At 40.8% G+C, this 24,978-nt stretch overlaps 1 protein-coding gene across 1 annotated transcript; it reads right to left on the bottom strand.

The window, feature by feature from the left end:
* Window positions 1–9,974: 9,974 nt before the first annotated feature.
* LOC120061992 (nanos homolog 1-like) lies at window positions 9,975–10,733 on the bottom strand. The gene has a single exon (XM_039011779.1). It carries the CDS (start codon window positions 10,653–10,655, stop codon window positions 9,975–9,977), a length of 681 nt encoding a protein of 226 aa, XP_038867707.1. The 5' UTR covers window positions 10,656–10,733.
* Window positions 10,734–24,978: the final 14,245 nt, after the last annotated feature.

Below are 24,978 nucleotides of genomic sequence, written 5' to 3'. Positions count from 1 at the left end.
CTCTGTTTTCACGTGAGGTTGTCCATTTCGCATGAATATATCAAATGTTCAATAGCAAAGGGCCCAGTCTCCGATGATCAGAGTGGATCATACCATGGAGAGTAAAGTATATCTTAATGTGGTAGACCAGTCATCATGACCATTGACCAAGACCACACTGCCATCTACTGAATCAGGAGATCTCTCACTATGGAGAGAGAATGCAGCCATCACAATAACACAATCCCACAGTGTGCTTTAGATTTTGAATGCGAATGTGTTAGTCGTTACAACCCTCTAGCAAGAAAGATATGACAAGAACACATATCAAAATACAAATCTATCCAAATACAAATCGATATATCTTCAAGGCCCTGACAATCCACTAAACAAACCCAACTGTGAATCAATCAAACGACAACGTGAAGTTTAGTCAGCAAGCCTGCTGGCTTACGATCAACCAAGACAAGTAAAAAGGGGTGTGACTGTTTGTAAACAGGGCCTGTTGCCTTCTCCTCTCAACATGGTCAGGGAAAAAGACAGTCCCAGAGCTGTGCCCTTTGGTGCACTTACGTCGAGAGAGGGTACATCAATCTTTCCCTAATTCCTTCAAGTGTGAAAGGGCCCTTGTGATGACAGCCAGAGGGGATGCTGGGCCAGAGGTACCTATTGTAGCCAGGGGAGGAGAAAAGGAGGCTAGGAGGAGAGGAGGGCTACAGACCCGTGGCCACACCACAATGGCCCAGCCCCGGCCCTGCTGGGGCCCTGACAGCCGACCAGATGGCGGCAGCATTAGCCCAACAAAGGCAATCTAATTAGGGGGACAATGGAGGCCAAGCGGGGAGGGGGGCGGTGGTCTGCTGACGGCAGCCACGATGGAGAGATGGCGAAACGAACGACAGAGCCAGGCAGGCTGCCTGAGACCCCAAAGAGTCAATACACCTCCCTCCCCTCCCTCCCTCACATGTACACATCTCCTTCATGGCCCCACCCCTCCTCCTGGCAGTAATATAGGGGGCTATGACTTTATTACCCCTCATTAACACAAATTAGACCACTTGAGCCCCCTGAATGGAGATGACAAATTGAATTAAGCGTTTGGAAACAAGTCAATCCCCACCCCTGGCCAGCCTGCGACCATATTGCCTTAACATTCATGGGGGAAGCCATAAAAATCCCACTGCTGCCTGCTATTATTTGGGGCTTCTATGAGAAGCTGTGAATGGTTAAATTCCTTTGGAACTGATCTGCATACTCGCTGAGTTATGCTTGGTGTGTTAAGTGAGGATTAATACTGAGTGTAGCAGATGGTTTGGTCTTAAAATACTTTTGTGCCATTGTTGTGTTTTTGATGGTTTGCTGAAGGGGTTTTCCTGTTTTGAGGGAAATATCTAATATCCTGCAAAATATGAAACAATTATATGTAAAATGATATTAACTATAGACTTAGGTGAAAAGGTCTAAAAACAAATGTTCATCCTAAGGGGTATTACACAAATAAAGAAAGCACAAGTCTGTGATCAGCAATAAACATCAAATGGTTGACATTTTGAATTTCACCAGACTATTTGGTGCACAAATGTTTGATTGCATTTCGTCGTTTTTTTCAACCACGGCCTTTTTATGGAAATGATATTTAACCAACCACTAATTGAAATGTAGTACAGTAAGTCTGCAAGCCTTTAAGTCTTCTAGCCACAGTAGTATCCGTCCAAGCATGGAGCTCATTTTGTTTCACATCTACTGTAATTGAGAGGTTGTTTATATAGCACTTCCTACGTCTGTACTGCGTAATAGTGCGTGGGGGAGATCCGGCTGAAATCCACTATCTCTGTTTGCCTTGCTAGACTTACCAACGGACAATGTTACCATTGGCCATTGAGAACCCTTGTCCTGCTGTGATTGCATGATCACAATTTTGTCCCCCCAAAAAACAACATTACACCTAATTTACACATGTAATGTAACTACTTATCATCCTCTTGAAAACTGCACACACATCCAACGGGTGATTGCGAAATTACAATCGGTTGTTATAGGTCATAAGTTAACATGAGCCAAGGGCTATGTGTACCTAATGGGGCACACCTGTACTGTTTTAGCCAGTTGATTGTACAGCTAGCGGCAGGCTTCTGATTAGTGGGAACGAATAAACTATTCTCTTTCAGTGCAGCATTGACTTCACAGCCAGGTCAATGTGGAGGAGTTCTGTACAAGTGAAGTGCGCTGTGTCGCTTGCAATGACTACTATTATATAATAGCTCCATCTAGTGTTTAAAAATGTACTTACATCTATGGGGGGCTTTGAGTTTTTCATTCACACACGCACACAGGCGCTCACGCACGCACACAAACATGCACACACGCACGCCCACACAGAGACAGATATAACAGCTTGAGTCTTTGTGAAGTCATGTTCAATAGAATAGAGCAACAGATGGATCTACTATCATTGCTGCACCGTGGTCCCAAAAAATATCTATTCCACATATCCTAAACTATGCCAAGTTTGTCTCATTCACTCATTTAAAGCAACAGCAATATACTAAGTGAGGACTTTGAAACAAAGCATCTTGTTTTCTTGTGTATGTAAAGTGTGCCCTTTCATTGATAATGCAAACACCTTGAACAGTTTTTACAGGAAATACTAGCTATGTACTGTAGTTGATGTTTACCATAAAATAATTACACAGTGTTAATCCGACAGCCGCAGTCTCTATGCGCTAAGTACAAATGTCTCGCCTTTCATAACCGAAAATGTAACAATTCATTAATGAATTGCTTATATTTTATTTGTCATTTGAGTGAATTGGAAACAAACAACGTACCCCTGCACATCGACTCGGGACTGGTACCCCGTGTATATAGCCAAGTTATCATTTTTCATTGTGTATTTATACCTCGTGTTACTATTTTTTATTTTATTTCAATTGTTTTATCTCTGCATTGTTGGGAAGGCCCTGTAAGTAAGCATTTCACTGTTGTTTACGAAGCATGTGACAAATAAAAAAATCGATTTGATTTATAGCTTCAAAATATGTCTCAAATGATCATGTCGATTTCATAGACTGTCAAACCTGGCATGTATAGCTCCACCTATAAACGAGAGCAGCTACATTTCCCAATGATGTAGCTTCTGTTCCAAATCAAGTCGGGGCTACCATTGGGCTGAAACCGGAGTCCAGTGTAGTTTAATTATTCATTGTCATCAAAAAATTCATTTTTCCAGGCTTGTATAAGACTGGCACCTTGTGGATCTAAATTACACTACAGTAGGTCTACTCCTATTTTCAATCATCTAATGGTGATGGTTATCAAGCAACAGCAGGTGGTGCTAAAGTACTAGCAATTGTATTATACTGTCATACACACTGAATGCCCCCAAAATGCATGGCACACAACATGGAAATTACAGCTGTTTACTGAAGGAAACCATAGTCTGTCTCTGTCTCTGTCTCTGTCTCTGTCTCTGTCTCTGTCTCTGTCTCTGTCTCTGTCTCTGTCTCTGTCTCTGTCTCTGTCTCTCTCTCTCTCTCTCTCTCTGTGTGTGTGTTTGTGCGTTTGTTATGTGCTTGTAGGTGTACGTCATCTATCACCCTGTAGGGGGCACTATTGAAACCCATTTCAGCCTTGGCCATTCAGCCTCACATCTTAATGAAAACCCTCCCATGGACTGTACATCCAGGCCTGCTATCCACCTGGAAGTAGTACAAAAGCACAGTTGTGCAGGAAGCTTCTGCAATTTCCTCCCGCTTGCGTCACAAACGCATTACTGTGCATCTCACCCAAACCACAACCTCATGGGAGCTCTATAAAGCTCTGGAATTTTCCCACTGCCAAAACACACATAGACTTTAATTAGGAGCCTACCGAATGTATTTCAACTTTTATTGTATAAGGTAAGGGTTAGGATATTGGGAGTAAAATAATATTTTGCAGCAACACCGACTGTATAATTGCACATATCACAATGCACACTTGATAACTGACATCAAAGAGCAATATGTCAGTTCTTAAATCACTTTCAGTACAAATAGGTAGCATATTATGAGTTGTTTTTCTTCCCCAACAGCTACAGTCTTATACTGTATGACTCACTGTATCTCGGTATTGGTTTTGTACAATAAAAGGAACCAGACCTATAGAAAGCCAGTGATGTAGTATACTGTGTAGTGCTACATGGTCCCTTCATGTGGTTAACCGATGCTTCCCTGCTTGGCTAAACTAGCTCCCATAGGAATCTCCCATAGGAACACACATCATGACAGTAGCACTTCCATTGTACTACAAGTCATGTATTTTCTGTAACAGTACATTCACAGGTCCAATCACAATCCATGAAAATAAATAAAGAGAGTCACAACATGATCTATATTGAAACTCCCAGTAAGTTATTGGCTAAAGCACCAACGTTTCGGCGACCCTGAAGAAGGCACAGTGATGTCGAAACGTTGGTGTTTTACCCAGTAAATTACTGGGAGTTTATACAGTTCCTTCGTAAAGTATTCAGGCTCCTTGACTTTTTCCACATTTTGTCACGTTACAGCCTTATTATAAAATGGATTACATTTTTCAAAATCCTCAGCAATCTACACACTATATCCCATAATGACAGAGCGAAAACAGGTTTTTAGAAATGTTAGCAAATTTCTTAAAAATAAAAAACAGAAATACCTTATTTACATAAGTATTAAGACCATTTGTATGAGACTCAAAATGTAGCTCAGGTGCTTCCTGTTTCCATTGATCATCCTTGAGATGTTTCCACGACTTGATTGGAATTCAATTGATAGGACACGATTTGGAAAGGTCTATATATCGTCCCACAGTTGACAGTGCATGTCAGAGCAAAAACCAAGCCATGAGGTTGAAAGAATTGTCTGTAGGGCTTCGAGACAGGATTGTGTCGAGGCACAGATCTGGGGAAGGGTACCAAAAAATGTCTGCAGCACTGAAGGTCCCTAAGAACACAGTGGCCTCCATCATTCTTAAATGGAAGAAGTTTGGAACCACCAAGACTCTTCCTAGAGCTGGCCGCCCGGCCAAACTGAGCAATCGGGGGAGAAGGGCCTTGGTCAGGGTGGTGGTAGCATTATGCTGTGGGATGTTTTTCAGCGGCAGGGACTGGGAGACTAGTCAGAATTGAGGGAAAGATGAACGGAGCAAAGTACAGAGAGATCCTTGATGAAAACCTGCTCCAGAACTCTCAGGATCTCAGACTGGGGTGAAGGTTCACCTTCCAACAGGACAACGACCCTAAGCACACAGCCAAGACCAAGCAGGAGTGGCTTCGGGACAAGTTTCTGAACGTCCTTGAGTAGCCCAGCCAGAGCCCGGACTTTAACCCGATCAAACATCTCTGGAGAGCCCTGAAAATAGCTGTGCAGCGACACTCCCCATCCAATCTGACAGAGCTTGAGAGGATCTGTAGAGAAAAATTGGAGAATCTCCCCAAATACAGGTTTGCTAAGCTTGTAGCATCATACCCAAGAAGATGCAAGGCTTTTATCGCTGCCAAAAGTACTTTAACAAAGTACTGAGTATTTACATTTTTAATACATTTGCAAAAAAATCTAAAAACCTGTTTTTGCTTTGTTATTATGTGGTATTGTGTGTAGATTGAAAAGGAAATAAACCAATTGAATCCATTTTAAAATAAGGCTGTAACGTAACAAAATGTGGAAAAAGTCAAGGGGTCTGAAAACTTTCCGAATGCACTGTATATATAGAGTGCGCCACTCTCTTTATTTATTCGTATGGCTTACAATTTATTCTCCGTTAGTCGGCACCTCCAAACTACATCATTGTCTCTGGGTGTGCTCCAGCTATGCTTTGTATTAGACCCCAATCTCAATCTTTAACAGAGACTACCCCCCAGCTATCTACTCCTCTGCATAATTGAATGAGAAAGAAAATAAGAGTTTAGCACCAAGGCATTGGCTATTACAGTAAGAAAGTAACAACCTCAGACCAATTGTAATGAATGTTGTCCTTCTGGTTGAATGCTAATCTGTCTTTCTGCAATGAGTTAGTGTATGCACTGAATTCATCTTCCAACAGGACTACTCTGTAACATGGGCCAAAGTATATAAACAACCTTGTGTTCTACAGCCTGCCAAGTGTGTTCATTCTACTGGCACAGGGATAGTGTGCTTGCCCTGCAAGTGCGTTGCATCAAGTTGGTGTTGAACTCCTCCCCAAATGAGAAAAATAGGTATGAGAAAGAGGGATGGCGCTACAGGTAGCCTATTTGAGGCACACCCAGGTATGAAGGGTGCATGAAGGGGCTTGAGATTTGAAGCATGGGCGCGCTTTGTAAATTGCATTATGTACATAAAATGATATGGGAAAGAGCGCTAAAGTGCCAGTAATTCAACAAATATGGGTTTGATAATAGACAACGAACTCAGCAAACTTCAATCTTAACATATGACCAATTGAATGTGTCTAGTAAAAAGTCCTTCATTTACGAATGATGTGTAATACGGACATGCTAGAATCTTACACCACCAAATGACAACTTACTGTAGTGGAAGACGTCACAGTAATACACTTCTACATGGGAATACATTCTATAATACACTTCTACATGGGGATACATTCTATAATACACTTTTACATGGGGATACATTCTATAATACACTTCTACATGGGGATACATTCTATAATACACTTCTACATGGGGATACATTCTATAATACACTTCTACATGGGGATACATTCTATAATACACTTATACATGGGGATACATTCTATAATACACTTATACATGGGGATACATTCTACATGTTGCGTCTATGATTCATGCATGTGAGATCCACAGGAAGGCTGGAGTAAGCAATATGTCGGAGGCACATGAGAATACCCACCTTACTTCCCCACCTGGAATGGCTTTAGTTCTCTACTGCTCTTCAATTTGACTCGCATCAAGGTCCACAGGTGACGCGATGCAGCATCCTTAGGAACAGGTGACTTTGAGAAGGGGGTGGGTCATTAAGACTCCTTGCCCTGTAAGCAATTATCCATCTTCAGTATTTTTATCATGTCGAAAATGACAGAGGGACCTATAACGGCCCATGAACTATGTGTCCTGTTAGTCTATCCCGACAGCAACAGCTGAGTTGATACGCGCCAGCACTCTGTAATAGACATTTCGATCCATGTTTATTCAGCATTGTACAATAGAGGTCAGGGCTTCAAAAGTAGTGTCCAGAGAGTTGCAGGTTCCTTTTCCTTTTCTGGTATAGAAATCACCAGCTAGTTAGTGAATGGCCTCTACTGACTGGGACCACGCCCATAAAGCAGACCTATAATAGAAGTGCCAAATTATGGTAATAAGAAGCATCATTTGTTTACTGTTTAAACTCATTACTTAACACATAAAGCTATAATCCATAGAATCCATCCTCATACTATGTACAAAGACTATTATCTGCATAGTATAGGTTTACAGTATGCTATTAACAGGCAACCATTTCCCATCATAAAATCATGTAAGATATGCATCTCATAAATGGTGGAACTAACTAGATTACTCAAATCCTGTTTGCAGCACAGCTAATGGGGTGGGGTGGCAGGGGAATAGGGCCTGTTATGGCGGCCATGTTTGTCTGAAATGATACCCGCCAGGCTTTTTCCCCACCACTGTTCTCCGAGAGATAAATCCCTGTTGCACTTAGTATTCATCCATTTTTAATGCAGGGCCCCATCTGGAAAATGAGAGGGAGGAGGAGAGGAGAGGGAGAGAGGGAAAGTAGAGGGCTGAGAGGTGTGGATGGCTGTGCTCAAGGCTTCACAACAGTCCCCAAGTGCCTACTGTAATGTCTGCCTTCTGAATTCCCCTTTTCTCAAAAGGGGTCCAGAAGTTATGGGCTGCTGGCTCCTGCCATTCCAGAAATAGAAGGTGGAGAGGCTAGGAGAGGGGGCAGTTATTCAATAGTCTTCAGTGCAAACATGATCCGTGTTGAATGGGGAGGCACACAGGCTTGGACATTCCAGAGTGGGCAGCCTTCATAAACAACAGGCAAGTGCTTGGAACAACCGTGGGGCTTTGTTTGTCCAGCTGAGATTGGCTCTCAGAGAGAGACTTTGACTTCTAGAGCCGAGGAAGATAGCTCCCCCCATCTGTTGAAGTATGGACTTTAAAGTTGTGTGGGCTGAAACAATGACAGATAGGGCCAAGAATGATATGTGCAATCTTTAATGGTATTTTCAAGCCTACATTGAATATCTAGCAATAGCAATCGCATACTGTTTATGTAAACTGGTGAATGAGGTATGTCTATCAAGTTGATCAATAAAATCAAGGCATGAGCTAAAATATTTGATGAGATGTTTATTTCTCTAATTAATTCATATCATTTATTCTGCACAGGCAGCATACATGGAAATTGTGGTAAAATACAAATAACAAAGTTCAACAGTGTTAATTTTCTAATTTCATTTAATCAGAAACCTTATATTAAAAGTGGCAAATTGTCAATGGTTTTCAATAGATTCCATTCTCTTGCACACACCCTCAAGAATGTAACATTGAACAATTAAATTTAAAAAGTACGGATATCACTATGCACAGACCATCACCTTTTTGGCGAAGAATGCTTGAAGCTTATTGGAAATTCACTTTTGTCATGTTTGAATGCAGGAAAAAAAATACAATTATGTTATACAAAGATCCAAAATACTATTAAAAACCCTTATTATAAATGGCAGCACTATATTAATAAACTGCTGTTGACATTTTACATGTAAGTACAAAATCCTGTTGAGGTAGAACCCTCTGAAGTCACTTGAAATGTTAAAATGCTGAATAAACGTCACTCAACTTTATATACAATACTCTCTTCCTCACTTCACTTCATTAAAATTGTATAATCCTTTGGTAAACATAACTGTCAGAAATGTGTAGTCCTGCAACTGACAACTTTCCATCGTACATTCACAATAGTTTTGCATGTTTTTGGATTGATTCAGGGAAATAATGCAAAAAGGGGCTAATACATTGGTTTTTAGAAAAGCTTGTTTAATAACATTCATTTGCGCTATCCAACTGTTTTCTCAAAGTGAATTGTCCTCCTGACTCTACTATTGCAGAGCACTCCTTGAATCCCCAGTGCAGTCCTCTGTTGATGACTTTTTGGGGGTAGACCAAAAAAACAACATGCCATTGTTGATTAAAAAAAAAGACTGCATGAAAGAGATACCTACAAGCAATTATATCCAGTGTGTTACCCTCTCTTGGTAATGTAAACATCAAGGGTATCTCTTATTTGGGTAATGATTATTCATAAGCCTGGGTGATGAAACCAACTGCTGTGTGACATGGGGGATGAAAGTCATTTGGCTTGGCTATTATTGACTATGAAGTTACACAGAAAATACCAGGCCATAACAGAGACTTCATTGTCTTGTTTTTTTCATGCAACAGATATTAAATCAGAGCAAGTTTAAAACTGTGTTGTGGAGTAGCAGACAGAGGAGTGGGCCTCAAAGTGCCATACCTTGTTTTACAGACATCTTGAATGGACATTGCTTTCATTCATGAACATTCTTAGCTTGTTTAATAGCATACACAACTTTGGTTTTCAAAGACAAAAGAAATAGCTAGTAGGCTAAGCTTACAGTAAAACTTACTGGCAACATTACAATCACACCCTCACGCCCTGCTAAATCCATGTTCCCCGCAAAACACTCAGCATTTATTCACACATTGTGATTATGAATATAGGTACATTTCAATGAACACTCAAATAGCTACACACTATCAGAAAATAAATTCAATGTATAACGAATAAAATAATCTATGTGAATAAAGCAACTATAAAAATATAAGAGATTTTGGAAAAAGAATAACATCGGTATATTTTTTTTGTTTACGAAATCATGTAGCCTTAGCAGTTAGGACTGGGATATGCTATAGCCGCAATCGAAACAGTCATCTGAAAATTGTTCAGTGCAATTCAATTTAGTTTCTTTGCTCGTGTAAAAATCTATCTCTAGAATATTTTCATTCGTTTACCACCCACTGCCCTCCCTCCCTTTAATGGTCGCTGGGCTGGTTGATCTTTGGAGAGTGGACAGTACTTAATTGTGTGCGCATTATCACCATTGGCGCTACAAAGAGGGCATGTATAAGCGCGAAGAATGGGGCACACCACCCTCCCGTCTGGTGTCTTCAGAACGTGGGAGCCATACACCTCCTCCGGTGCACCATTATTCCTGCAGAAGACACAGATTTTGGGCTCCTGTTTATTCCTCGACGTTGGCTTGCGCATCTTCCTCTCCACTCCGAACAGGTCAAATCCTGCAAAGCTTCCCCCGAAGCCCAAGTCCCGGTCTTGTAGTGGGACACCACCGATTTGGTTTTGGAATGGGCTCAGAATTGAAAAGCGCTCCTTCAAGTCCAGGATGGAGGTAGGCAGGGGACTCACAGATGGACAACAGCAGTCCAGGTGTCCGCCTTCACTACTGCCCGAGATTACGCACGCACATGCTGGGGAGTCATCCAAACCCAGAGTTGCTTTCAGGGACTCGGTGATGGAGTTCGGGCTTTCGGGCATCATGTGCTTGTTATTCTTCGTGACCAACGTCGACAGACCCAGATAGTCGTTCCAAAAATTAAATGTATAGTCATATGGGTTGCGCGCACTCAAATAGTTATGATTGAGAAAATCCATGATAGTTTCTCGTTTCTATGCACAAACACCAATATAATCCTCGAAATTTACTGCCAGAGTTCGTTTCCAGGGTGGTTGGTGAACTGTGGTCTGCTCCAGTGTTCTTGTGTTAAACGCTTGTACAACAGGCTTGCTGTTTATAAGGAGTCGGGGAAAGCTGAAAAGAGGGCGGGGCTCTCTTCTCAAAACAAGTTTATGATCAGGTTGAAGCGCAGTCTTTCTCTTCAAGGGTAGGTTTGGGAAGCGCGAAACAAATCCAATATGGTCCGAACTGGCAGAGGTTGGTTGGAAAACACCCTCATATCATAATCACATAGCATAGCCTACACCGAAATATACTATTGTTTTTGAAATGGTTGCATTACGCACCAGTCATCTCTGTTCAGAGCAGTGAACGCCAGTACACCCGTAGCTTTACAGTACGGAAGAATTTGGCTAAGCAGTCAACGCATCGTTCTCTGTTTGTCCCGGGCAGCACAGTATTAATAGTCTACATTGGGGATGGGGAGTTCATTGTGGGTGCGATGTCAAAGCCTACTCAAATAGCTTGCATACACATGTTTGTGCGCATTTCTGGTGCACACTTGAACCCTTTCAAGACTATGCACGCATACAAGCCCTTTGTTCCTAGAGCACCCTCTCTACCACAGTGATACAACATTTCCCACCTGCCCTTGTCATATCACTGACAATTTCACATAGGCGATGAGCTGGATACTATGATAACAACAGCAATGCCATACCATTTTCTGTTATACGTAGGCTTATGTCCATACTATGTCGTTCAATATAAGGTTAGCCAATTTGAACTTTCACTGGATGGATGTAGTGACTATGATATACTGTAACACTTATGATTAACCAAATTGGCATAAGGTATTCCCCACAGCAAACTACAGTATTAGAATTAAATGATACATATTTGTCACTGATATCATGATTATCCCCATTTAGTAGACCTACAGTGTATTTTGGAAGGGTAGTGGTGATTTCGTAGGTTATATTGCAGACTACTGTGCTTGTCATACTGTAGGTTGTCAGTAGATTTACTTTGGTATTCCCCTTTTAGAGTGTTCCTGCTGTGGCTTTGGCACTGTGTGAAAAACCTCCTCCGTCAAGCCACATTGTTCTACAAGCTGAGGGCTGAATGAAGGCAAACTGTGTTGCCCTTTAAGCCACCCTCTCCAATCCCCCCTCCCTGAGTACAGAGTCCTAATGATCACAGATAAATGTCACTCACATTTATACAGTGGCATAGTCCTCATTTGCATATTTGACTATATTCAAGCAACAAAGAGAGGAGGACGGGGAGGCAGGAGCATATACAGAGTTGACAAGGTGCATGCAGGGAAAATGATGGATCCGCAAAACACAAAAGTCTCCGAATAGAATCTCATCCTCCATTATAACTTTATCTTATGGATCGACCAAAATGGAACAGAGATACAGGTGTAAATTGGAAAGTACACAAGTGGAATGAATAATGTGAAAGTATAATGGAAGACAGGGTATAATGGGATATATAGGCAGAAGGTATTGGATTTAGGCTAGCACTCTCACAGGCCAGTAGTCTATTATCAGGCTAGTATTCTATTGTGGACTGCATTCCCTTTGAAATAACAACATCATGTCATTTCACTCCTCTGCCACTGGGGGACTGTGTGAGCCCAGTGGATCCTAGTTAGGATGACATCATCAAGCTTCTGCGCAATGCAACAGTTGACCCATAACCCCAAAAAGTCATCCCATGATCCTTGATGGTTCTGTGTTTGCTATCGGAAACCTATGATCATACAACATACCCTACTAATGAATATAAGTGTCCACTTACATTGACTGGAGCCATGACATGAGCAAAATACCTGCAATGGTTAATTATTATTTGTAATTTAACCTTTATTTAACTAGGCAGGTCAGTTAAGAACAAATTCTTATTTACAATGAAGACCTACCTCAGCCAAACAACACTGGGCCAATTGTGCACCGCCCTACGGGACTCCCAATCACAGCCAGCTGTGATACAGCCTGGAATCAAACCAGGGACAGTAGTGACGCTTCTTGCACTGAGATGCAGTGCCTTAGACCACTGCGCCACTTGGGAGCATAAAACATGTAGGTTTATTCTACATGAAAGTTCACTAATATGAGCAAAAACATGGGTAGATTTTAAAATAATGTAATTGTTAATGTTGCTCTATCAACAGGAAGTCGTATAACTCTATCACATCAAACATCGCATACATTTCACAGTAAAATGTACCTAACGTAGCAGGCGTAGAAAGACGCCTGAGCGGAGTCCTTACTTCCGTTTTTCAGGGGAAACAGAAGTTAGGTAAAAAAAAATAAAAAGACTGTATCCCTAAAAATCAATCAAGCAACTCAGAGTACCATTCTGTACTGTAATCTACTCTAACTGCTGCCAGCCTTCTCCATGATTAACTACCTGAGTCTGGAATGTGAGAGCAGGACTCTTTAAACAATGATAACATATAAGTGACTGCAGTTCTAATTAAAAGTGCAGGGGAGGTTGTTGAAATGTGTCCAATTTGGAGGATTACATCTATTTTAAGGAAATTCAATAGAACTACATACCTTGCTGTTAACTGAGCTGAAAAGTAATAAAATAGGAACTAATAGTTGGTATAAATGTTTTCAGAAGCTTGTTTTCCTAGTCGCACATAAGAGAGGAAGGTATTGATCTTGGAGGATCTAACCCATTGAACTTTCCCATACTTTTACTATTATGCATACATAATGTATATTATCCTTGACTCTTTTTCCAGTGCAATATAGAGCCTACCCTACGAGCCGATTTGATTCCCGTGTTTCTGCATCTCGACAGTGTAACTAAAATATTCATGGCCCCATTATTACTTAATTTGATTTTGACTGAGAAGGATTAATACTCATCCATTAATATAAAATTCTCTGGCTGCGTTGAGGTAGCACGAGCCTATCAGACAAGGAATCAACTGAATGATCTATGGCGCTAGAATGTGGGCTGTGGCTGTAAATTGATTAGGGACTCAAACTGAATTAGAGCTCATCAAATAGGTATTTGCTGACCCAGTAACTAATTTGCGTTGCAATACAATACGTATTGTTTTGCCCAGTAGTGCAAGTGTGAACATTTCCCCCATTACAGATGTGAATTTACATTTCAAAATTCCCATTGATTGTGCTGGAGATGAATTATGCAATTTAATTTCATCTGTATATACCTCTCGCTGAAGTTTGAAATGTTTTGCAACAATCTTAATTTGATTCACAAATTACATTTAGATTTTTTTTATAATCATATATCAAATCTGTTGTATGTAGAAGTAAGTTGTTCTGGTAAGAGCATCTTTTAAATGACCAAAAGGTAACGTAAATGTATAATTTTTCCTATTGGCATTTGTTTGAATGTATCACATTATGAAACCCAAATGAAAAGGGACAACTGGAGTGAAACCAAGCCTGCAGTTAATAAATATCCCTACTTTAGCTGTGTGTCTTAGATGATCATTTGTATGGGTGATTGGTCACATGACGCAGAGCACATGGCATGCTGTCTCTTGTGGCTGCCACATAAATAGTCATGTTGGTAGCCTCAATAAATAGCCATTTCTGAAGCATTGGTGCTCATAGTGTAGTTTTCAGATGTGCTTTATCTCCGAGGAAGGGAATGGTCTCCCTTATCTGATGGTGCTTTCTCCTAGAAATAATGATCTAACAATAGTGTCTACAGCTGACTTTCATTGGACTTTCTTTGTTAAAATGAGCTACTCCTTTGTGAGGGCTACTGACAAGGTTTTGGGGAAACTCATTTGTAAATATCAAGACAAAAAACCTGATTATTTGAAATAATGATCGGAATGCCATTGTATACTATTGTAACAGCTGAATCATCTGGAATTCCGCCAAGCTCTGTCATGCAAACTGGTTTAATAGTTTGGTATTATAATATTAGTTTACAGCATCCAGTGTCTTCAGAAAGTATTCACACCCCTTGACTTTTACAACCTGAATTTAAAATGGATTGAATTGAGATTTGATTTTGTCACTGGCTTGCATACAGTACCCCATAATGTCAAAGTGGAATTATGTTTTTCGAAATGTTTACAAATTCATTTAAAAAAACGTTTCTTATGGCAAGCTTAAATACGTAAGGTGTAAAAATGTGCTTAACAGATCACATAAGTTGCATGGACTCACTCTGTTTGCAATAATAGTGTTTAAGATGATTTTGAAAGACTAGATCTAGACTAGATCTCTGTACCCCACACATACAATTATCTGTTAGGTCCCTCAGTCGGGCAGTGAATTTCAGACACAAATTCAACCACAACGACCAGAGAGGTTTTCCAATGCATCGCAAACAGGATGGGTAGGTTACTTTCTAAATGTAATACATTACAGTTACTAGTTACCTGTCCAAAATTGTAATCAGTAACGTAACTTTTGGATTACCCAAACTCAGTAACATAATCTGATTACGTTCAGTTACTTTTAGATTACCTTCCCCTAAAGAGGCATTAGAAGAATACAAAAATGTACGGAACCTGTCAAAAGTTTGGACACACCTACTCATTCAAGGGTTTTTCTTTATTTTTTACTATTTTCTACATTGAATAATAATAGTGAAGACATCAAAAATGTGAAATAACACATATGGAATCCTCATGTAGTAACCAAAAAAGTGTTAAACAAATCAAAATATATTTTAAACTTGACATTCTTCAAAGTAGCCACCCTTTGCCTTGATGAAAGCTTTGCACACTCTTGGTATTCTCTCAAACAGCTTCATGAGGTAGTCACCTGGAATGCATTTCAATTAACAGATTTGCCTTGTTAAAAGTTGTGGAATTTCTTTCCTTCTTAATGCGTTTGAGCCAATCAGCTGTGTTGTGAGAAGGTAGGGGTGGTATACAGAATATAGCCCTTTTTGGTAAAAGACAAAGTCCATATTATGGAAAGAACAGCTCAAATAAGCAAAGGAAGATGACAGTCCATCTTTACTTTAAGACATGAAGCTCAGTCAATCCGGGAACATTTCAAGAACTTTGAAAGTTTCTTGAAGTGCAGTCGCAAAAACCATTAAACGCTATTATGAAAATGGCTCTCCTAAGGACCACCACATGAAAGAAAGACCCAGAGTTACCACTGCTGCAGAGGAAATGTTTATTACCAGCATCAGAAATTGCAGCCCAAATAAATGCTTAACAGACACATCTCAACATCAACTGTTCGGAGGAGACTGCATGAATCAGGCCTTCATGGTCGAATTGCTGCAAAGAAACCACTACTAAAAGACACCATTAAGAAGAGACTTGCTTGGGCCAAGAAACGCAAGCAATGGACATTAGACTGATGGAAATCTGTCCTTTGGTTTGATGAGTCCAAATTTGAGGTTTGTAACCCATTTCAGGAAACTTGCTTTATGTCATGAGTCACTACTTCACACGAGAGCCATTTGAACGTAATCTTTATTTTTTATTTTTTTATTAAAATGTTATTTTTTGGCAGAAATACCTTCTGGAGCATGTTAACTTTTATGTGCCTTAATAACAAACTTGTATGCCATCTGTAAATATGAATAAAATGGTTAAATTACGAAGCTAGTTGGTTTAGCCACAGAAAAAGTCAGCAACCTTCCCACTATCCAGGATTGGCTGAGATAATGAGTGGGCTGGACATGCCGAGAGATGCGTTCGGCTTGGTCTGCCATATAGCACACTTCTGTCTATTTGTGCTGGTTAGTATGTGTAGGTAATCCTGTCTAACACGGCTTTTAACAAATATATATTGTTTAGTAGAACTGAATAAGTGTTGCTCTCGACGGTCTGGAGGACCGAGGTTTGAAATCTGTGGAATTAGAGTATGATAGCAAAGGAGATGGAGAAAACACCTGTCTCCGGATTACATCTTCAAACTAAGGGCAACCATGGCATCCGTGACAGGAAGAAGCATCCAACCATTATGTATACGGGTAAGATAGTCTAGCTAGCTACATTATCAGATATTACACATTTCTAATTTTGACAAAGTCATTTTGATTTAAAGTTAAAGTGTACTGTTAGCTAGCTTGCTCGCTAGCTAACGTTACATCTTATTATTCGTATCTCAGAGTCATTTGCTTTGCTTGTTATAGCCTAATGTTAGCTAGGTAACATTGAACCTGCAGATTCAGATCAAATCAAATCAAATTTTATTGGTCACATACACATGGTTAGCAGATGTTAATGCGAGCATAGCGAAATGCTTGTGCTTCTAGTTCCAACAGTGCAGTAATATCTAACAAGTAATCTAACAATTTCACAACAACTACCTCATACACACAAGTGAAAAGGGTTGGATAAGAATATATACATATAAATATATGGATGAGCGATGACCGTGCGGCATTGGCAAGATGCAGTAGATGGTATAGAGTACAGTATATGCGTAATGTAGGGTATGTAAACACTATATAAAGTGGCATTGTTTAAAGTGACTAGTGATACATTTACTACATCCAATTAGTCATTATTAAAGTGGCTAGAGATTTGAGTCTGTATGTTGGCAGCAGCCACTCATGTTAGTGATGGCTGTTTAACAGACTGATGGCCTTGAGATAGAAGCTGTTTTTCAGTCTCTCGGTCCCAGCTTTGATGCACCTGTACTGACCTCGCCTTCTGGATGATAATGGGGTGAACAGGCAGTGGCTCGGGTGGTTGTTGTCTTTTATGATCTTTTTGGCCTTCCTGTGACATCGGATAATGTAGGTGTCCTGCAGGGCATGTAGTTTGCCCCCAGTGATGCGTTCTGCAGACTTCACCACACTCTGGAGAGCGTTGAGGTCGTGGGCGGAGCAGTTGCTGTACCAGGCGGTGATACAGCCTGTCAGGATGAGTGTTTTCGTTGACAAGCCAAATTTCTTCAGCATCCTCAGGTTGAAGAGGCGCTGTTGCGCCTTCTTCACCACACTGTCTGTGTGGGTGGACCATTTCAGTTTGTCCGTGATGTGTACACCGAGGAACTTAAAACTTTCCACCTCCACTACTGTCCCGTCGATGTGGATAGGGGGGTGCTCCCTCTGCTGTTTCCTGAAGTCCACGATCATGTCCTTTGTTTTTTTGACATTGCGTGTGAGGTTATTTTCCTGACACCACACTCCGAGGGCCCTCACCTCCTCCCTGTAGGTGGTCTCGTCGTTGTTTGTAATCAAGCCTACCATTGTAGTGTCATCTGCGAACTTGATGATTGAGTTGGAGGTGTGCATGGCCACGCAGTCATGTGTGAACAGGGAGTACAGGAGAGGGCTGAGAACGCACCCTTGTGGGGCCCCAGTGTTGAGGATAAGCTGGGTCGAGATGTTGTTTCCTACCCTCACCACCTGGGGGCGGCCCGTCAGAAAGTCAAGGACCCAGTTGCACAGGCGGGGTCGAGACCAAGGGTCTCGAGCTTAATGACGAGTTTGGAGGGTACTATGGTGGTAAATGCTGAGCTGTAGTCGATGAACAGCATTCTTACATAGGTATTGCTCTTGTCCAGATGGGTTAACCTCTCTGGGATATGTGGGACGCTTGCGGGAAAATGCAGAGCGCCAAATTCATTAAATCACACATGTAAGATACCAAATTAAAGCTACACTCGTTGTGAATCCAGCCAACATGTCAGATTTCAAAAGGCTTTTCGGCGAAAGCATAAGATGCTATTATCTGATGATAGCACAACAGTAAACAAAGAGAGTGTAGCATATGTCAACCCTGCAGGCGCAAAACAAAACGCAGAAATAAAATATAAATCATGCCTTACCTTTGACGAGCTTCTTTTGTTGGCACTCCAATATGTCCCATAAACATCACAAATGGTCCTTTGGTTTAATTAATTCCGTCCATATATATCCAAAATGTCCATTTATTTGGCGGGTTTGACCCAGAAAAAAACAGCTTCCAATTTGTGCAACGTCACTACAAAATATCTCAAAAGTTACGTGTAAACTTTGCCAAAACATTTCAAACTACTTTTGTAATACAACTTTAGGTATTTTCAACGTTAATAATCGATCAAATTGAAGACGGGTCTATCTGTTTTCAATACAGGAGGACAACAAACTAACGCTACTTTTCTAGTCTTACGCAACTCTCAAACAGTACACATAACATTACACTGATTCAAGATGGCCGTACTTCTTCATTGCACAAAGGAATAACCTCAACCAATTTCCAAAGACTGGTGACACCCAGTGGAAGCGGTAGGAACTGCAAACAAGTCCCTTAGAAATCTAGTATCCCAATGAAACCTCATTGAACAGACAGTGACCTCAAAAACAAAAAACTCTGAATGGTTAGTCCTCGGGGTTTTGCCTGCTACATAAGTTCTGTTATACTCACAGACATGATTCAAACAGTTTTAGAAACGTCAGAGTGTTTTCTATCCAAATCTACTAATAATATGCATATCTTATATTCTGGGGATGAGTAGAAGGAAGTTGAAATTGGGCACGCTATTTATCCAAAAGTGAAAATGCTGCCCCCTATCCTAGAGAAGTTAAGGCAGTGTGCAGTGTGATTGCGCTGTCTGTGGACCTATTGGGGCGGTAAGCAAATTGGAGTGGGTCTAGGGTATCAGGTAGGGTGGAGGTGATATGATCCTTGACTAGTCTCTCTAAGCACTTCATGATGACAGAAGTGAGTGCTACGGGGCGATAGTTGTTTAGCTCAGTCACCTTGGCTTTCTTGGGAACAGGAACAATGGTGGCCCTCTTGAAGCATGTGGGCACAGCAGACTGGGATAGGGATTGATTGAATATGTCCGTAAACACACCAGCCAGCTGGTCTGCGCATGCTCTGGGGACACGGCTAGGGATGCCGTCTGGGCCGGCAGCCCTGTGAGAATTAACAAGTTTAAATGTTGTACTCATGTTGGCTACGGTGAAGGAGAGCCCACAGGTTTTGGTAGCGGGCCGTGTCAGTGGCACTGTATTGTCCTCAAAGCGAAAAAAATCAGTTATTTAATTTGTCTGGGAGCAAGACGTCGGTGTCCGCAACGGGGCTGGTTTTCTTTTTGTAATCTGTGATTGACTGTAGACCCTGCCACGTACGTCTCATGTTTGAGCTGTTGAATTGTGACTCTATTTTGTCTCTATACTGACGCTTAGCTTGTTTGATTGCCTTGCAGAGGGAATAGCTACAGTGTTTGTATTCAGTCATGTTTCCGGTCGCCTTGCCATGATTTAAAGCAGTGGTTCGCTCTTAAAGTTTTGCACGAATGCTGCCGGTTTCTGTTTAGGGAAGGTTTTAATTGTCACCGTGGGTACAACATCACCGATGGACTTGGTAATTAACTTGCTCACCAAGTCAGCATATACATCAATGTTGTTGTCTGAGGCTATCCGGAACATATCCCAGTCCACGTGATCGAAGCAATTTTGAAGCGTGGAATCCGATTGGTCGGACCAGCGTTGCACAGACCTGAGCACGGGCGTTTCCTGTTTTAGTTTCTGTCTATAGGCAGGGAGCAACAAAATGGAGTCGTGGTCAGATTTGCCGAAAGGAGGGCGGGGGAGGGCTTTGTATGCGTTGCGCAAGTTAGAGTAGCAATGATCCAGAATGCTGCCAGCTCGAGTCGCGCATTCGATATGCCTTTAAAATTTAGCTAGCCTTGTTTTCAGATTAGCTTTGTTAAAATCCCCAGCTACAATAAATGCAGCCTCAGGATATATGGTTTCCAGTTTACATAGAGTCCAATGAAGTTCTTTCAGGGCTGTCGAGGTGTCTGCTTGGGAAGTGGGGGATATACACGGCTGTGACTATAATAGAAGAGAATTGTCTTGGTAGATAATGCGGTCGGCATTTGATTGTAATGAATTCCAAGTCAGGTGAACAAAAGGACTTGAGTACCTGTATGTTGTTATGATTACACCACAAATCGTTAATCATAAAGCATACACCCCCACCCTTCTTCTTACTAGAGAGATGTTTGTTTCTGGCGGCGTGATGCGTGAAGAAACCGGGTGGCTTTACCGTCTCTGATAACATATCCCGAGTGAGCCATGATTCTGTGAAACAGAGAATTTTACAATCTCTGATGTCTCTCTGGAAAGCAACCCTTGCTCGAATTTCGTCTACCTTGTTTTCAAGAGACAGGACATTGGCGAGTAGTATACTCGGGAGCGGTGAGCGCGTCTACAGAGCCTGCCCAGGAGTCCGCTCCGTCTGCCCTTTCTGTGGCACCGTTGTTTTGGGTCAGCTACTGGGATTAAATCCATTGTCCTGGGTGGTGGCCCAAACAGAGGATACGCTTCGGGAAAGTCGTATTCCTGGTCGTAATGTTGGTAAGTTGACGTTGCTCTTATATCCAATAGTTCTTCCTGGCTGTATGTAATAAGACTTAAGATTTCCTGTGGTAACAATGTAAGAAATAATACATTAAAAAAACAAAATACTGCGTAGCTTCCTAAGAACGTGAAGCGACCATCTCTGTTGGCGCCATCCTAAAAAAAAGGTTATGATGACCTGGCCTCCACAATCACCCGACCTCAACCCAATTGAGATGGTTTGGGTTGAGTTGGACCACAGAGTGAAGGAAAAGCAGCCAACAAGTGCTCAGCATGTGGGAACTCCTTCAATACTGTTGGAAAAGCATTTCAGGTTAAGCTGGTGCAAAACTGTCATCAAGGCAAAGGGTGGCTACTTTGAAGAATCTAAAATATATTTTGATTTGTTTAACACTTTTTTGGTTACTACAAGATTCCATATATGTTATTTAATAGTGTTGATGTCTTCACTATTATTCTCAATGTAGAAAATAGTACAAATAAAGAAAAACTCTGGAATGGGTAGGTGTCCAAACTTTTGACTGGTACTGTATATAATTTACAAGCCAAAAAATGGATGTAGCAACTACAAATTGGCCCTTTTAAGTCTATCAAAACGTTGCGAGTTTGAACACGTGTCCATTAATCCCCATTTTTATTCCATAGGCTGGGATCCGCCCTATGCAGATGTTGCAAGAGCGCATTTTTGCAACTGGATCTCCACTGGTTTCAAAACAGAGATTAATAGGCAGCTTAAACTTCTTGAATTCAACCATAATTGAGTTCAAATAGACATTTAGATTTGTGAACAGCCATCCACAACAACCACAATCCGTAAAGCGAAAATAGCTAAATGAGAGAGCAGCAGTGTGATTCAGATCAATGCGCTATGTAGATATCAATAATAAGTGATATCCGTATCGCCATAGACTACACCACTGCTGTCATTCTTACCTCCAAGCGTTTATTGAAGTTGGATAATCTTTGGATGCTAACAGCAGTCGTACCATTGGAATACATACCTTGGATTGTAGCCTACAAAAGCCTATTCCTGCGCTTTTCCCGCAATCCATCAAACACATTCACATGTAATCCGTTACTCCCCAACCCTGATCGCAAAGAAGGACACCTATTGGTAAATAAAAAAGCAGACATTGAATATCCCTTTGAGCATGGTTAAGTTATTATTGACACCTTGGACAGTGTTTCAATACACCCAGTCAATAGAAAGATACGGTGTCCTTCCTACTCAGAGGAAGGAAACCGCTAAGGAATTTCACCATGAGGCCAATCAATGGTGACTTTAAAGCAGTTACAGAGTTTAATGGCTGTGATAGGGGAAAACTGAGACTGGATCAACAACATTGTAGTTACTCCACAATGCTAACCTAATTGACCAATTGAAAAGAAGGAAGCCTGTACAGAATACAAACCTTCCAAAACATGCATCCTGTTTGCAACAAGGCACGAAAGTAATTCTGCAAAATATGTGGCAAAGCAATTCCCTTTTTGTCCCGAACACAAAGTGTTATGTTTGGGGCAAATCCAATACAACACATGTACCACTCTCCATATTTCCAAGCATAGTGGTGGCTGCATCATTTATGGATATGTTGGTAATAGTTAAGGACTGGTGAGTTTTTCTGGATGAAAAATAAATGGAATGGAGCTAAGCACAGGCAAAATCCTAGAGGAAAACCAGTTTCAGTCTGCTTTCAACCAGACTGGGAGATGAATTCACCTTTCAGCAGGACAATAACCTAAAACACAACTACACTGGAGTTGCTCACCAAAAAGACAGTGAATGTTCCTGAGTGGTCGATTTACAGTTTTGTCTTAAATTTACTTATTGATCACTGTAATGATGTCTAATGGGTTTTCAGGACTAGCTACACAAATCCATTCATCATATTGATCATCATAATGATGAACGCTGACTCATTAAAAAAAATGTCCTCATTATGTGGACCTGGCCTGTGTTTGGTCCTGTATCTATGTTTTCTTGGTTTGTGACAGACCATTCTTTATTCAAGCGTCCAAACAGCAGATGACCATGTGTTGTGTCTCAATATTAATATCCATTAGACCATTGTTTTTACTTATGCAAATGAGGGCATGTTCTCCAAATGTAATCTTCACAAATGTAATTTGGATTTCACTTGATAGATGGCTTAAGGTGTTTAATCAAACATTGAAACACCAAATTGTTTTCAAAATTGTTTTACAGCAGTCTACCCTCCCCCCCCACCATTTACTTAACAATGACTTGCCTCTGAATACAGTTTTGGTTTGATAGTCTCCTTTGTTCCTCAAAGAGATTTAGAGAAGACATAGGACGATAGCAAATGGTTAATGGGAAGCGGTCCATAAACCAAAGCTGCTGTTTATTCGTTTTTGTTGTCATACATTGCGTGAACAAAATATGTGTAAATACGCAGTCCTCTTTTGTTCCTTTATTGAATAGCAGGGAAATGTGTTTCTTCATAATTGCATATTTACTCCCCCGATGCCTTTGTGTTCTATGCGTGCCTGCATACATAACTGATGACTTCGTTCAATGACTGTTACTCTGCCATGCAGCATGCGATAAATGGAACCAATAAGGCATGCTAGTCGATAAATGGAACCAATAAGGCATGCTAGTCGATAAATGGAACCAATAAGGCATGCTAGTCGATAAATGGAACCAATAAGGCATGCTAGTCGATAAATGGAACCAATAAGGCATGCTAGTCGATAAAAGGAGGCCCTGGCTGCATAGATATCAGGGTCGTTCCACGAAAAGAGTGCCTTTTTTTGTCCCTTTGATATTTTAAGCAGAAATTGTCCGGCAATATTGAATTTTAAAAGCTTGTTATATTAAATGAAGCGCCCTTTAATATAGATCGCATGGAGAATTCAATACATCGGATTCTTTATATGAATAAAGACTTGCTAAAGTGCCAGAATTCAGCATTTTGACAAATCCCTTTATGCACCCTGTGTGAATTCTAGGAAGATTGTAACCCACTTAATCCCAACATTCCTCCAAGTTTTCACCATCATTGTAAAGCCCTAGTTATGTTGTTGCTTTGACAAAGTCATTTCTGAAGATTATTATCTATTTCATGTCATTAGTGATTCAAGGTTAAAATAAAAAAGACAACCTGTCTCTCATTTTAAGGTCAACCCTATTATCTGAACTGAACTCTTGTTTTAATATGGTGAAACTATTCCTTTATATCTAATAGTCAAATCATAGTGTAAAAGCAGGTGAGCTGCTTCTACTCGTTCTAGCCATTTTCTGGTGTTTTGTGGTGGAAAACTGAGTGAGTCGAGCATAACACATCAACCCTGTTACCCATAGATAGATAGGATATAGAAATGTTTGAACAACTTAGATTTTTTTATGTGAAGCTTGCATTCAATTGCTACTCCCTTTTGTACACAACAAGCTTCCATTCCCCCTGTCACAAGGGGATTTATGGCTGATTTAAGATGAAATCGTCAACCCTGTTTCGGTCAACCCTGTTACGGTCAACCCTGTTACGGTCAACCCTGTTACGGTCAACCCTGTTACGGTCAACCCTGTTACGGTCAACCCTGTTACTTTATGTGGCTCTTACTATAGTATTTTTTTAATGATTATTTAACCTCCTGAGATGGGAAAACATATTTTTTTATGAAGTTGAACATATGCTCTTTATGACAGAATGTAGGTTAGGGTTAGGTCAAATATATATATATTTTTTTACAAAGTTACGCTTCACAAAAGGCACCGAATTGGTGGAACGACCCATTAGGAAGCCCAGAGATTTAAAACAAACAAATGTCTCCCAGTGCATTCTAGCAAAGACAAAAGCCCCCCTTTTGACCTAATGGTCTGCTGAGCAACATTCAAGAAACAAAGAAATATGACTGCTGATGCACTTGAGCAGGTTCATTCTCAGTTAATCAATTTTGACCACAATTTCAACAGGACTTATTTGCATGTTTTGTTATTTTTGGTATTGGAATAGAAGAGCTTAATGAAACTAATCTCTGGATCTATTAGTTCTTCAC

This window comes from Salvelinus namaycush, chromosome 17 (genome assembly GCF_016432855.1).
Source record: "Salvelinus namaycush isolate Seneca chromosome 17, SaNama_1.0, whole genome shotgun sequence".
Classification (NCBI taxonomy): Eukaryota; Metazoa; Chordata; class Actinopteri; order Salmoniformes; family Salmonidae; genus Salvelinus; species Salvelinus namaycush.
Note: the sequence above shows the minus strand (reverse complement) of the source record. Positions and strands in the feature narration are given on the sequence as shown.